General features: G+C 41.8%; 1 protein-coding gene across 1 annotated transcript in view; it reads left to right on the plus strand.

Annotated features, from left to right (window-relative positions):
- glrbb (glycine receptor, beta b) overlaps nt 1-16832 on the plus strand; it is an 81528-nt gene that overhangs the window by 45983 nt on the left and 18713 nt on the right. Inside the window, 2 exon segments of the mRNA XM_020917645.2 lie at nt 2337-2419; nt 4178-4318. Of these exon segments, the coding sequence (XP_020773304.2) occupies nt 2337-2419; nt 4178-4318 (224 nt within the window).

Here is a 16832-nt window from a genome sequence, read left to right on the forward strand (position 1 = left end):
TTTAATTTTTTAAAATTTGCTAATATATGTTTTGTGTCACCACCATAACATTCCTCCAAACCCCAGCATGATGTCACTGCAAAGTATCAATCGGTTTGCCTGGAACGTTCCACAGTATTACAATAGTACAATAATAGACATTGTCAGTGAACATAATTCACAAACCAAGACCATGCTTTGATGTTATGGCGCAACATAAAACAAATAATAATATTATAAAATAAAAATAAGGGCATGCATTAAAATAAAGAAAATAAAAATTGACTTATATACAGATACAAATTATACAGTGTGGGCAGAATCCAATGCAAAAACCATCAGTGCAAGTAGGTTAATTATAGTTGTTTAGTCTTAATTATCTCCATGGAGACAAGCAGGTAACACACCACCTGGCCAAGTTATATTTGTGCAAAAGTAACTCTGCTCACAGTAACAGTGCATGTTTGGATGCATTTAAAAAATAATGATTTAGTGCACTAAGCATTCTAGTTATAGGGCTTGTAAGTTGCTACGTCATAATTCTATTTCCGGGTCCAAGCTGCAGTCGTGCCGAATTTGGCCCGACTGATATACATGTAAAAGTGCTTCAGTGTTGAGTACTAGAGTGTGGATCAGGCAGAATTTTTCTGTCCGACAACAGTGATTGAATCTGACCCGATCCCGACACAATTAAAATCACACTATTTTCACAAGCCTAATGTAATGACGCACGCTATTGTTTGTGTGGCCTCTAACGGACACAGAGACGCAAAATACAAACTTTATTAGCCTACTCAACTCTTGTAAAATGGTAAATTTAAAGTGCAGCAACTTGTCCACATATCCACAGAAATTGTCCTTCGCAAATAACGCCATCCAGTCCACAAACCCTTTCTTTTAATCTAGTTTGCGGTGTTCTTTAAAAGTAAAAAGGCGAAAGTAGTCCCTCACATGTGTCTGTTCACATCCGCACAACGCACGGATCAAGGTGAAGCTGCAGATTAACGATCGAGACTCCTGCTTCCAGTGTACTTTATCTCCATTCTTTTTATGCTTTAAAAATCATGTATCTGAAGGATCGCACCACATTTCACAAAAAAATAATGACTTGTATCTAAACTAGAAATGCAGTTCTCTGATCTTTAGAAGTGAGTGGTTTTACTGTAGACAGGAAACAGCTGACGCGCTTATGTGTCAGAGTCGGACCCGAGTCCTAAATATTTGTCCGAACCTGTCTCGTCGGACTTCTGTTGGGTTTCCATGCTCTAGTTGGAACCTCACTAAAAAAGACGTGTGTGATAGTGAAAATGTTCAGTGGCTCTGTCGTTCTGAACAAATGTTTCGTTGGACCCGGAAGTCGTGTGTGACGTCAGACTTACAAGTCAAATAGCAATAACATATTGATTGAGTAAAGCAGGTGGCGAAACTTCCACCAGAAAAGTTACAAACAGCGTCTTTAAATATAGAACCTTTTGGTCACATTTTGGTTAAACTTTATAATATAAACCATGTGTCACCTGTAACCCTCCTCCTCCTTCCTAGTAGCTCACCAAAGAATTTCTGAATTCTAAGTTTTGTGCTGAATAATAAAAAAATGACATGAATAGAATGACTATTAAAATTGTAAATGTATAATCTCCATGCCAAACTTTACTTTCTGCACTAATAAATGGATGTTTGTGTATGTTTTATAGGCTTCTATTGTGGCTCTTATATTTACTTAGTTTGTTGCCACTGCTAAAATGAGTAGCTCTCTGGCATTTTCTTTTTGAAAAATTTCTTACCGGAGTTAAAAAGGTTGGAAATCCCTGATATAAGCCGTTTCAGATTTCAAAAGCCAAATTACTTTTTGTTGGTTGGAATATATTTTCAGTACCAAAAGCTTAAAATACTTTTAAAGGGCTCATATTGTACTGTTTTCTGATCTATATTATAATGTCGATTCCTCGTCATAAATATACCAGGAGTTGTGTTTTGTTTAGTTCACACATATTCTGTTCTGCATATTTAGGTTTGAGTTCTTCTCTCACACTGAAAACACTCTGCTCTTCATACACATCACTAACCACTGGGATCATTTCAGCCCCAGAATTTCCAATCTCTACTGAACAAAAGATAAAAGATCGTTGAAAACTACCACTTCATGACACCACAAGCTTTGGAGATGCGGACAGACTAATGATCCAGGATTACACAAACATGTGTGAATCAAACAAAACACAACTCCAGGTATCTTTCTGATGATGTAACAGCATTATAACATGCCTTAAAGCTCACAAGAGTCAAGTTTAAGTAACATAGGACCTTTAATGCCAGCACAGTGACATCTCCTCTATTATTTATCTCCTCTTCTTTAGGTTGTCCATCACCCTCTCCTGCCCATTGGACCTGACCCTCTTCCCCATGGACACCCAACGCTGCAAGATGCAACTGGAAAGCTGTAAGTATGATTCATAACCCTAAACTGGCATATGCATGAACTGGGAATACACTTGCTTTTGCAAAGTTAAATCCCGGGGCTAAACGGATGCTTTTTGCTTCGGTCGTATTTGCCCATTTACGCAGCGGGCACTTACAGAGGCCGAATAAATCACTATATTTTAAAGGTGCTGTGAAAGTCTCCAAGCTAATTGAGCTTGACTGCGCTTATTACATCTTGTTTACAAAGACGCCAGGATCGAGTGAGCAGAAGAGGGTCAGAGCTGAGGGTACGGACAGCTGCACAGACTGATAGCACGCTGCTCAGTTTTATACAGTTAACCCAGAGACAATTCAATTATGGAAACAATAGGTTGGGTGATATAACAACATTTTAGTATTCCTGTACAGTGGCCCCTCGTTTATCGCAGGGGTTACATTCTAAAAATAAGCCGTGATAGGTGAAATCCATGAAGTAGTCGGCTTTATATTTTATATATTATTATATCTGTTTTAAGTCTGTAAAACCCCTCACCACACACTTTATACACTTTTCTCACACAGGACAGTTACAACCCTTTTTGCATCCTTCTTAAAACTTACTGCTGCTGTCGTCCTTTTGTTATTTTCCTCCTCCTTTATGTAACGAACCGAATATTAATTTATTCCGTAATGGAGCCCTACAGCACAGAGTCCTGCACGGGTCCATTTTTGGAGACCCACACCCATACAGTACAGGACCACACTCGCCCGTTAACCCGAGATTATATAAAACTTTTGCACTGCACACACCGTGAACTAAACCAAGACTAACCCAGGACTAACCCAGGACTAACGTAGGACTGATTCCAGGACTGAAACAGGAGGACTAAACCAGGACTGAACTAGGACTAAAACGGGACTAAACCAGGAATAAACTAGAACTAAAACAGGACTCACTGTCGGGATGGGACACCCTGCTTCGGTGTTCTCTCTCTTAAGTCCATGATTAGTCCTGGTTTAGACCCGGTTTAGTCCTGGCGTAGTCTTGACCCGCCCGTGTGTAATCACTACCCGCCCACATACCCGCCCGTAAAATTCCAGAATGTTAAGACCAGCCCGTTTCAGCACCTATTTGCCCGTTCCCAACCCGGTGTAGGACTCTGCTACAGCTGTGTAACTTCTGCCTTCCTTCAGCACGTCCAGAAGTCAAATTTTTTGTGCGATGGTTACATCTTCCTCTGCCTTTCGGGTGCAACTGCAGGAGCCTTTGTTGGTGCGAACGTTTCGTTGATATTGTGTGTTTTATTAGGGAGAAAACTTGGAAACATACAGCACTTCAGAATCACACTGCTAGAGATCGAACATTTATGTAAATTTGGCAGCTTAATGCATTCTGTCCTGTACAGGAGACATGGGACGGAGGAGACTGATTAACAGTGGTCTGTAGTCCCTTAGGGGGAGGAACACAACGCATATTCATACACTGTAAAAAAAAGCCATGCAAAATTGCACAAAAAAAAAATCTGCGAAACAGTGAGAGCGTGAAAAGTGAACCACAATATAGCGAGGGACGACTGTAGTTTAAAAGCAGAGCAGGAGGACAGGTCAAAATTGATGTCGGTGAAATCCATAGTTCATCATTACATATTTCGGAATTTATGCATCATTCAATTCATATTTTTGTTAAAATGTATCTTTCATATTTTCGTCTTCTTTATTATGTAATGCATGAGACTGAATCTTGAATCTTGAATATTCTTGAGCTCTTATACTTTTGTCTTGTTCTTCTCTGGTGCAGTTGGCTACACCACAGACGACCTGCAGTTCATGTGGCAGACAGGAGACCCGGTGCAGATGGACGCCATCGCTCTGCCTCAGTTTGACATCAGACAGGAGGACATCGACTACGGCAACTGCACCAAGTTCTACGCAGGCACAGGTAATGGGAAATTAAATGGATATTCTGTATTAGATGTATGTGAAATTATATATCAAAAACATTCTGGGAATACAGGATGAGCCAACCCGAGCTTCATGTCTTTGGTGTGGTTGGTAACTTAAGTACCTGAAACACAAAGTCCCCTTCTAGAACAAAAATCAAACCCAGGACCCACATGACGAGATATATTGTTCCTTGACAAACATGGTTAAAAGATATTGTATTAGTTTCTTATTGTACCAGTCATTTATTTCCAATCATTTCAGTAATTAAACCTCATTTACAAGCTAAATCGATCTGATAGTGTACTAAATTAACTCCAGGACTAATACAAAACTAAACCAGGCCTAATCTAGGTTTAAAGCAAGACTTAACCAGGCTTCACCGAGGACTAGATCAAGACCAGGGGACAGGACTAGAAACTAAACCAAGACCGGATCAGAGATTAGACCAAGACCAGACCGCGAGAACTAAAACAAGATCAAGGGACAAGAATTAGAACAAGATGAGACCAGAAAACCAAGACGAGTCCAGGGACGAGACCAAAGACCAGACTCACACCTCATATTTTCATCATATTTATTATGTAAATTTAGTATGTCCTATTAAAGCTGTGCGACCTGATTTTCAAACCGTGAAAGGAGGAAGTTGGTATTTAAGTTGGTATTCCAAACATTTAACATGCCTAATATTCTCATGTGTGGACATTTTTCCTATTAGAACAGCTTTTTCAGATGGAAAAGTGAAGCAGGGTGGCCCAACCTTGGACAACCAATCAGCTCTCACGCCAAAGAGTCATGCGGTGACTCTTTCCTATAATTTTGTGATAGCTCAAATGTTTTATAATTCGATGGAAACAGTGTGTAGTGGTCTGATTTTACAATACATTTTATGAGGAGGAAAACAAAAACTGCATTTGTATTTATTTATTAAAGGGAAAATGCATATTGAAGGACAATATAATGTAAGAGACAAACATGTACCGTATTTTCTGGGCTATTAGGTGCGCTCTTAAGCCTCTAACCCTATCAAAAAAAAGACTGCGCACCTCGCAATCCAGAGCGCCCTATACACGAATCCACTCGGGTGTCCCAGCACGACTTCAGTCAACTACAAAGCCGCAGCATCTGCAGAACACACATCACTCCACGCTGGACGAGGAACGGAACGGAGGAACGAACCGAAAAAGCAAGTGCAATGTACCACTTCTAGCCACAACTGAACAACTGAGTCACTGTGAACACGCCAACAATCCAGCGGTCCCAGACAGCACCCTCCCTACACGCCACAATTGAACAAAGCCGAGAGTCACCGTGAACGCGACAAACAAAGTCTGACTGACCCATCTAACTGTTGTGTTTCGTTTAAAGTCCAGTGCGGTTTATTTGTGAAAAAAGTATGAAAATAGACCAGGATTATAGCCAAAGCTAATTTCCATTGTTAGTCCCTGCTGGACCAAGGCCACATCACCCGCACAATTCATAAAACATGACAAAAGCCTACAATATCCGCTCCCACATACATCTGTCAGTCATACAGTAAAACACACTCATCTGACATTAATATTAAAATGTACAGATCAGACATACACTCTCATTACTTACACGTGCACATCATTAACATTTATCTAAATTGTGAGAAGTTGGGTAGCGTGGCTAAGCTGTTAATTAGTTATGATATAATTCAGGGGTCATCAAACTAAGGCCCGCGGGCTGACTCTGGCCCTCCACGCCCCTTTGGCCAGCCCCCAGTCCCTCTGCCCCCCACCATTTGAACTAGCCCTATGAGGCAATCCCCAAAAGTTGTCATGGCCTTTTTTTAAAAATTTTTTATTACCTTTTGGTGAATAATAGCGCGTCTACATTGTATTTTGAGTTTAAAAAAAAAAAATAAAAAATTATATATATATATAAAGTTTTTATATTTACATTTGCTGCCGAATTTTTGTCACCTGACAAGCTTGAGATCAAACAGTGACGGTTGACGCACGTGCAAAGTTCTGTAGTGCAGTTAAGGACAGCAAAATGGCTCGTGTTAAAGAAAGAAAAGTTCAGAGTGCAGAGTTTTCAAAGAACAGTGGACGACCAATTATTTTTTTGTTCAGTGTAAGGAGCGTGCAGTTTGTCTGATATGTACAGAAAGCGTAGCAATTTTCAAACAATATAATCGACGTCGTCAGGGTCATACAATTCTGTTATATGGCCTACCCGACCACGGCCTCCATCACAGTCAGGAGCGATAATGTGGCCCCCAGAGATAAAAGTTTAGTGACCCTTGATATAGTTGCTATGTTTTAAACACCTCTTTATGTTTGCACTTCCATCAAACACGAGCAATGTAAATGTCATGCTAAAAATAACAACAACACATAATCTCCCCTTTAAAACCTCCAACATCCCATTGTATCCCGACAAATCCTTACAAATCTTTGGCATCTCTTTGTGCAGACTCCTGTGTTGCTCCTTTGTCGATTCAGATTCGTCCCACACCACTAAATGAAAGATTCAATCAGGACCAGACCGGCAGTGTTCACACTTCAATGACATGATCCTATTATTCCACCCTCTGATCACACGCCAGCTAATACTCGCTAATATTATGAAGACGGACTACAGAGGAATTAGCACGTCATGTTATAATGGGATATCTATTGAAATACAATCAAAGAGGCTAATGATTTTTTTTTTCTGTCACCTTGTACTGATAAGGAAAGATTGGATTTCTTTTAAAGCAATGAAAAGTAAAATATATATGGAAATTTAAACTACAGAGATGAAATGAAATTGATTGTATAGATAATAATGGGAAGAAAGTTTAATGTTCCAGTGTATTAAATATGATACAGTCTGTGAAGTTTTATGCTGGAGACAGATAAAGACCAAAAGTGCTGTAAAACTTTATAGTTATGTAGGCAGGCTTTTATTTGAGATTATATGGATCATTCTTTCTTAAATCATAAGATTCTTGGCAGGGTAAAGAAAGCCATGCAGTATGAAGTATTAGTACAGCAAATACAGAGATAGGGATAGTATTCAGTTACCTTTACCCAAAAATATTTATTGGAGTAACATTTTAAGTACTGTATTTTTCGGACTATACGTCACACTTTGTTTCATGGTTTGGGTGATCCTGCGACTTATGCGACTTGTATATTAAAATTTTCACACTGACAGCCACGAGACGCTCTAGGCTTGTGTGTCAGTATCTGCTACTTCTATTACTTCAGTACTGCTGTCACTTCACTCTCCTGCGCATGTCTCCTGCAGAAAGAGCCTCTGTCCTGTCAGGGATCATGTCAGTCGATCGCACCATTATTTCTGTACCACTGAAAAATGTTTAATTTAAATAAAAAAATAAAAATAAAAAAAAACTTGAGTAGACTGAACACAAATGCCTCCCCAAAAAAGAAAATCATATTTTGCAGATTACAAGCTGCAAGTAGCGAAATACGCAGCCAAAAACAGTATTCAAGCAGCAGAAAGAAAGTCTGAAGTGACCTTGTATTCCACTGCGAGCCAAATTAATGCCTTTGAAAGCCTGGAGGTGGACAGCTATTTTGTATCTAGTTGGATTTATAAAGGTATAAACCGCCAAATTACAATACAATTAGCACCACATAAAGCTTTTTGAGTAACAATTTAGAACCTATAATGCAACAGTTTAGCCAGAGATTGTCAATCCACTTTTGTTGTATTTTTTCTGTACTTTTTTTTAAAAACTAACTCCCGTGTGACACACCACTTTTTGTACAAAAAAAAAAATATATTTTTTTCTCCTGATTAGAGCAGTCGCAGCAACCATAGACTGCACAGAATTTAGAGATTTTCAGATCTGCCTTTACTTTCTGACCCCCATGTACCTTTGGTGACGTCGACGTGACGCCATCTGAAACCCAGCAATACAGTACTTTACTGCTCTCTCATGAGGGAAATTCATTGTCTGCATTTGACCCATTCTTCAACCAGTGCTGCTGGGTCAACCTGTCCAGACCAGAGAGCTTCTTCAGTCCAGCTCTCGAGGACCTATTTCCAGATCTTGAGCTTGTCTTGGTTGGAACCACTTTAGCTGGAGGATTTGACTTCATGGTGCATGTTTTGGTTTGATGGGGGAAACTAGATTCCTCACAGGAAGCCCACCCAGACATAAGGAGAACATGCAAACTCCACAAAGGAGACCTGTGAAGCAGAAGTCCTAGCCACTTGGCCACCATGCCGCTAAGGACAACTATACTTCTATACAAAACGCTCTTAACCAGATGAGAAAACCCCATAACTGATCGAACATTTACAGTAATATGCTCTTCAACACGGGGAGGGCATCTGGCATAAACGTATTTACAAAATCACCACCTGACTAGTACAGCAGTAGTATATGAATGCACAAAACCCATGCGCCAATAATACGGTCTGACTAAAACAGATTACATAGTCCAGACTCTGTGAGGCTTTATGGATATGATTTAAGAAACAATAATTCACAACATAACATAAGAATTGTAAGTGTACTTGCTGTAGGACATTCTTGGCATTCTGGCTTTATGTTGTTGGCGTGATGTACTGAAGCGGTGCCAAGTGAGGTCTTGTTTAGGAGTTTGACTTTTCAATATGGAAGAAATAAAAGACATATGCCCATAAACTCCTCACATGGATCATTTTTATGAGAGGAGCTGAACATATAAGTGCACTGTGATACATGGTCATGATACGTGCGCAGTGAACATACCATACTCTGTTTCCAACTATTGCTAAATGTAAAGATGCACTGTGTAACTTTTCAGGTGGAAGGCCGTCAGATGCTTTTCTCCATGGAGATGTTATTGCTTTGTCTGGAATGTTTCACAAGGTGGTATTAAATATAGGCACAGGACGAGACACAATTTCTACAAGACCTGAGTCCATTAGAATGAGACAAAACGTGATTTTAACATATTTCTTAATAGAGATGGGCATGATTATTCGACTAATCGATAATTGATCATTAAGAATTTCGTCAGTCGCTTTCATTTTTAATCGACAAACTGAATGTAGGTTGCTGTGCGTAAGGAAATGAGGCTGCGTCTGACAGCGCAAACACTGGAGTTGCGGCCTCATGGTTCCACGTTTCGGCTCTGGCACCTACTTGGAGGTCACTGTACCACCCTGAGTGCGTTTACATGCACATCGATATCCCGGGTATGATTGGATTTTTTTGAGAATCTTGGTTTCGTCGTGGTGCATGCATTCACACTATCTCGGTTACTGCAACATAAAGTTAAGTGCACATGCGTCCAAAAGACAAACACTTTTCAGTCTTTTCATCACAACAGTCGCCAAAATAAATAAAGTGACCAACATAAGTAAAGTGAGTGAAATGACATTAAATAAAGAGCTGCGCTAAACCTGCACACGTATGATCTCTGAAAACATGAACCATCTCCAACGCAACATACACACAGAACAGACCCACCATCATCATCATCAACATCTCTCTGTCACAGAAAGAACGCTCATGTTCCACTGAGTCGTGTCCTTTAGTCCGACAGAAGCTGAACCGCGTCAGCGCACAAGGAAAGCTGTTTTTTTCAGTGCTTATAGTTTATGCTAATGAGCCATCTTGTTTTAAGTTTTCGTTTCTGTAAAACATAAACGAATGTGCACAAAGCTAGGGTGACTAACTGTTTTTTTTTCCCCAGACATGTCAATTTTTTGCGTCCTGTCCTGGCCGCTTGTTTTTGTTTTTTGTTTAGTTTTTTAAGTGATGCAGTTGTCCAGGTTTTCATTATCTTTCATTGGGCCATTAAATTGAGGGGCTCTTGTAGCTCTCTGAACACTCAGAAGGAGCGAGCAAACACAGTCGGTCAGCCTGCAACATGCCGAAGCGCAAATGTGCATTTAATGGCTTGTACCGGAAATTCCCTGTTTTCCGTCCCGGTGAGGACAAGTGGAAGGTCATGTGCACAGTTTGCGAGGTGAGAGGAGCTCAATGTCGAGGCCCCACCCCCTGCTCCCGGTAAGATGTCCGGATTTTCACAAACTGAAATGGTCACCCTAACAAAGCTGCATTAAACACATTATAATCTGAAACGGGCTCATGTGGCTCTTTCGTGGTTATAGTTTATACGTTGTAAAGTTGAGTTTATTTATGCAGATTAGTAAAAGTAATAATAATGATGATAATTTTGATATAAAAATGTTAATGATTAATCAAAAATCTATCATTAATTATCTCGATGACTGATTAAGAAATGTAATCGAATTCCCATCCCTAATTCTTAATATGTAAATTTGACAACTTCAGTTTTCAATTTTGGCCTGGCAATTTTTTATTTATTTGATTTCATATTTTTGCTTCCATTCCAGCACTGCTTTTTGGAATTGTAAGAGATTTAATCCACCAACACGTAACTCTTTTTTCGTCCTATCCAAATGTAAACACTTGGAAAAAAAAATCTTACACGATCATTTTTCACATGTGTGCACGATCTTGTGGCAATTTTGTCTTGTAAGATCTTGTACCAACCCTAGTAATAAACCTTTCTATCTCCATGGAGACCAAACCAGGCCAAGTTACAGGTCAAATCTGTGGTGAGGCAACCCTGCTCAGTCAGAATGTTTTTGTTTTTTTTTCTAGGTATTTTTAAGCTATAAAACCACTTGCAATTGAATAAATGTAAGGTAGAGCTGTTTAATGTCATACTGTGGAACATTCCAGCCAGAGCAGTGACATATCTGTAGAAAAGTTACACAATGCACCTTTAAAAAAACACACATTATGCATTATTGTGGCTTTAACTCTATTTTGAGCATGCTTACGGTCACCTTGGGATAAGTATTTCAACATTTTCAGCTTAAAATAATGTCCGCCTTTGAAAATGTACTTTCTAAACTACACCTCTGTTTGCAGTGAAGCATTTAGGCGTTGGAGCTCCCTCTGCTGTCAGCAACGGGGATGAACAAACAGGAAATAAACAATAGAATTAATAAATCACAAACATTTTCCTCTGTAAACGCTATGCCAACAGAGTCATGCATTTGACTGAAAATAAACTCCAGGTATATTTTGGATGAGGAAACAAAAATGCAGATTTGTTGACCTAGTTTATGGATAATATATGTGTAATTACTGGGCCTAGCCACTTGAAACAAAAGCTGGCACAAAGTTCAAAGTTCTCGTCATTAAAAAGTGGTAACATCATCGTACAATCTCATAGAGTAAATCTCTTGTAGAGTTATAAAGGCCTGAAACCATCTATTGGACGTATTGTGTAGAAAGTGAGTCAGGCTTTGGTCGCCATAGAAACGTGCCTGACAAAGATCCTCTGTGTGTGCGGATGTTTCCTCAGCACTTAAACTCGCCCACGTTTGTCTCCTGTGGGGCTTTTAAACATTGGTCCGCTCCGTTCGCTTCGCAGTCCCACCACAACGAGCCCATGTCTGTACAACGCAGGAGGAAAATGCATTGTGCAGGCTTGAAAGGAAGGACGGAGGAGGTTTTGATGTCCTTCAAATGTGAAATAGTGATTTGGACTTTATTACTCTTTATTTTTAGGCACCATTTTGAGGACTTTTGACCATTCAAATGATAAAATATATTAACGGCAGCCCATTTTTTATTTTTTTTAATTATTATTCTGAAAGTAAAGGGAGAAGGATTGGATTAATACATTTCAGCTTCCTGTTTATAGGCACCAATTTCAGGACCACTTAATCATTCAAACGATAAAATATGTAGTTTTGAATTGTAAATTAGTATGACAACGGTGCCACTTTCAACTTGTGTAAACGATGTAATAATTAAGCATGCGTTCTGTCATCTTACTAAATGATGTGTTAAAATTTGGGGTGTAATAGTACATGTATTCGTGCCAAACCGTTTCAGTAAGGGACGGTCGGTTCGAAGGGAACTCGTCTGTGCTTGGGGTAGCGGTGTTTCCAGCAGCACTTTATAGTTGACAGCTTTGACAATTGCCTTGACAACAATTGGCCCCACCCTTGACTATGTCCCTCCGAACCACATGAATCCTCGCAAAACTACGGTTGTCACATCCCGGTCCTCACTTTCACCTTTCGCCGGCACGAAATAGCTGAATCATGAAGTACGTACCGAACTGATTTTTGTGTACCATTACGCCAGAGTCAGAGCCAAATAGTTGCTGAAACAGAAATAAAGAACCCCGAGCTCATGGAGCAGGGTGTTCGCAAAGCACGATCAGGCGACGGCTGTGCTTACCTCCGTGGGGCATGGAGCTCTGCACTGGTCCTTTCGGGGTCACTTGACGGTCTATGCGGGCTCACCTCCAAGCCCGTCCGACAGTGAATCCTGGTTCAGTTCTGATTTAGTCCTGTTTTAGTCCTACTTCAGTCATGGTTTAGTCCTGGTTCAGTCCGTGCCATGTGCAATGCAAAAGTGTGGCATCTCGATCAGTGTTTCTTCGCTCAGTAAATAATGCCTGTGAAGTGATGACAGTCGAGTCTCGTGTGTGAATTCGTATTTGTAATGAAGAAAGTGTAACTGTTTGATTTCATTTGGTGATTGTAACTTTTCAAGTCGTATTCTGATGGCTACTTCAGAATGCTTTTAATTTGTGCGAGATTTATCAAGGACACAGGTGGGTAACGGGTGTGGGTTTAACTTTGATATTATCACGGGTTAACGGGCGGGTGCTGGGCGGGTGTGGGTCTCCAAAAATGGACCCGTTCAGGCCTGTGCGTTACACTCCTAGTTAAAATACATATTAAAGGTGCACAGCTTAACGTTTTTGGTGGAGGGTCCGTCACCTGCGTGTCTCCGTGGAGATGTTACTTTCTTGCCTTGATTATTCCACAGTATGGAAATAAACTTGGTCATCACAAAGGAAACAGGTTAATGGTCAGATCTATGGAGAAGCAAGCCGGCGCATGGTAAGAATTCATTTATTTTGAGATGTAAAACTAAAAATAAATAACATCCCCATGGAGATAAGCAAGTAACAGATCCTCATCTTAAAAGTTTAAAGATACGGGTCATATTTCCACATTACATTTTTGTGATTATTATGCCGCAGTGTGTGGAGTTTACCTTCATCATCCTAAAATACAGGAAGATTCTAAAATTATCTTAAAGATGCACTATGTAACTTTTTGATTAGGGGTCCATCACCTGCTTGTTTCGATGGATATGTCAAAGCTCTGCCTGGAATGTTCCACAGTATGACATTAAACACCTCTACATTACATTTATTCATTAACAGGTGGTTTTATAGCTCAAAAATACCCAGAAAAACCGACTGTGAGCGGGCTTGTCTCTCCACAGATCTGACATGTAACTTGGTCTGGTTTGGTCTCCATGATAATAGAAATGTTTAATGCCATACTGTGAAACATTCCAGACAAAGCAATAACATCTCCATGGAGAAAAGCATTTGACGGACCTTCTAGAACAGGGGTGTCAAACTCATTTTGGTCCGGGGGCCGTATCCAACCGACTTTGATCCCAAAGGGGCCGGATCAGAAAACTCATGTCATATAAACCCCAAAAATAACAATAAGTTCAAATATTTGTGCAGAGAAACACAAATCTATTACAGAAATCTTTTTTAATTGATGAACTCTTTCTTATTATAATATTATGAACAACCTGAAACTTGAAGAAAAATTCAATTTCAACACAAAGTTTTAACATGAACTTGTATGCAAACAGGAATAAGTCCGTTTTTCTTGTAAAATCCTGCACTCGGCTCCACTTTTCTCATGTTGGACATTTTTCTGATGAGGGTGTCACGGTCAACAGTCAAAACGATCGTCCTTTAAGAGCGTTTGGAAAGAGACAAGTCTTCATTTGTGCTGCTCTGGTGGGAGGGGCCACGTACAGAGACGCTGGAGACGCTGCTGTGATAAACACCACAGAAAATTACCAATATTTTAATAGAAAATATAATTAAAATATTTTAGTAGAAAATCACCCAAGGGCCACATTAAAGGCCTTATGTTTGACACCTGTGTTCTAGAGGAAAAGTTACACAGTGCATCCTTAAAATTCTCCCGACCTGGAACTTTTCTGTGGCGCTTTAGAAGGTCCTTTAGGGGTGTGAGCTACATCGGCGTCGTTGGATGAGCCAAAAGCCAAGAACAAATTTCAATCATGTGTACCATCTATACCTCTGTGACCCTGGACGCTCAGATGAGGTTGTTCTTTCAAAAATCTTCCAGCATCAGCAAAGTACTCTGTCTGCCCCAACTGCCCAACCGTGAAGTCTTACTTCCTGTCGCCCCCCTCTCCCTCTTCTCCTCTCTCCCCCTCTCTCCTTCTTCCCCCTCCTTTTTTTTCTGTCCCTCCCTACTCCTTCTTTCCCTCTCTCTCTTCCTGCCCCCGCCTCACTCTGTTTCTCTATCACTCCCCTCTTTCTTTCACCCTCCTTCTGCCCCTTTCTTTTTCTCTGTCCCTCCCTACCTTGTTCTCTCTCCTCCTCTCTCCTTCTCTCCCTCCCTACTACCCCCATTCTCTATCACTCCCCCTCTCTCTCTTCCTCTACCTCCCTCTGTCTCTCTCTCACTCTCTCCTTCTCCCCCTCTCGTTTTCTCTGTCCCTCCCTCCTTTTCTTTCTTTCTGTTTCTCTATCATTCCCCCTCTCTCCCTCTCTCCCCCTCTCCTTTTCTCTGTCCCTCCCTACCTCCCTCTCTCTCTTGCATCCTCTCTCCCTCCTTCTTTCCCCCTCTCTCTCCCTGTAGCCCCTCACCCTCTTCTCCTCTCTCCCCTCTCTCCTTCTTCCCCCTCCTTTTTTTTCTGTCCCTCCCTACTCCTTCTTTCCCTCTCTCTCTTCCTGCCCCCGCCTCACTCTGTTTCTCTATCACTCCCCCTCTTTCTTTCACCCTCCTTCTGCCCCTTTCTTTTTCTCTGTCCCTCCCTACCTTGTTCTCTCTTCCTCCTTCTCTCCCTCCCTTACTACCCCCCATTCTCTATCACTCCCCCTCTCTCTCTTCCTCTATCCTTCCCCCCTTTCTTTTTCTCTGTCCCTACCTCCCTCTGTTTCTCTATCGCTCCCTGTCTCTCTCTCACTCTCTCCTTCTCCCCCTCTCGTTTTCTCTGTCCCTCCCTCCTTTTCTTTCTTTCTGTTTCTCTATCATTCCCTCTCCCCTCTCCTTTTCTCTGTCCCTCCCTACCTCCCTCTCTCTCTTGCATCCTCTCTCCCTCCTTCTTTCCCCCTCTCTCTCCCTGTAGCCCCTCTCACCCTCTTCTCCTCTCTCTCCTTCTTCCCCCTCCTTTTTTTTCTGTCCCTCCCTACTCCTTCTTTCCCTCTCTCTCTTCCTGCCCCCGCCTCACTCTGTTTCTCTATCACTCCCCCTCTTTCTTTCACCCTCCTTCTGCCCCTTTCTTTTTCTCTGTCCCTCCCTACCTTGTTCTCTCTTCCTCCTTCTCTCCTTCTCTCCCTCCCTACTACCCCCCATTCTCTATCACTCCCCCTCTCTCTCTTCCTCTATCCTTCCCCCCTTTCTTTTTCTCTGTCCCTACCTCCCTCTGTTTCTCTATCGCTCCCTGTCTCTCTCACTCTCTCCTTCTCCCCCTCTCGTTTTCTCTGTCCCTCCCTCCTTTTCTTTCTTTCTGTTTCTCTATCATTCTCCCCCTCTCCTTTTCTCTGTCCCTCCCTACCTCCCTCTCTCTCTTGCATCCTCTCTCCCTCCTTCTTTCCCCCTCTCTCTCCCTGTAGCCCCTCTCACCCTCTTCTCCTCTCTCTCTCTCTCCTTCTTCCCCCTCCTTTTTTTTCTGTCCCTCCCTACTCCCTCTCTCCCTCTTTCTTTCCCTCTCTCTCTTCCTGCCCCCGCCTCACTCTGTTTCTCTATCACTCCCCCTCTTTCTTTCACCCTCCTTCTGCCCCTTTCTTTTTCTCTGTCTCTGCCTTTCTCTCTCTCTCTCTCTGGTTCTCTATCACTCCCCCTCTCTCTCTTCCTCTATCCTTTTCTCCCTCTCTTTTTCTCTGTCCATCCTTCTCTCCCTCTCTCCTGACCCCTCCCCCCGACTCTCTATCACTCCCCGTCTCTCTCTTCCTCTATCCTTTGACCCCTCTTTTTCTCTGTCCCTCCCTACCTCCCTCTCTGTCTTGCCTCCTCTCTCCCTCCTTCTTTCCCCCTCTCTCTCCTCTGTCTTTCTCTCTCTCTCTGCTTCTCTATCACTCCCCCTCTTTCTATCGCATGCACTCCTCCTCCCCTCGCTTTTTCTCTGTTCCGCCCTTTCTCTCTCTCTCTCTCGGTTTCTCTTCCCCTCTCTCTCACTCTCTCCTTCTCCCCCTCTTTTTCTCTGTCCCTCCCTCCCTCCCTCTCTTTCTCTCACACCCTCTCCCTCCTTCTCTCCCTCTCTCTCCCTGTCTCCTCTTTCTCACGCTCTCTCCCTCTTTTTTCCCCCATCCCTGCCCTCTCTCTCCCTCCCTCCTTCTCCCCCTCTTTCTCTCTTTCCCTCCCTCTCTCTCTGTGTGCTTCTCTATCACTCTCCCTCTCTATCGTCCTCTCTCCTTCTCCCCCTCTCTTTTTCTCTGTCCCACACTTTCTCTCTCTCTCACACACAC

The sequence above is a fragment of the Boleophthalmus pectinirostris genome, unplaced genomic scaffold (assembly GCF_026225935.1).
Source record: "Boleophthalmus pectinirostris isolate CB_2022bp ecotype Guang Dong unplaced genomic scaffold, ASM2622593v1 HiC_scaffold_23, whole genome shotgun sequence".
In the NCBI taxonomy this organism is placed as follows: domain Eukaryota; kingdom Metazoa; phylum Chordata; class Actinopteri; order Gobiiformes; family Gobiidae; genus Boleophthalmus; species Boleophthalmus pectinirostris.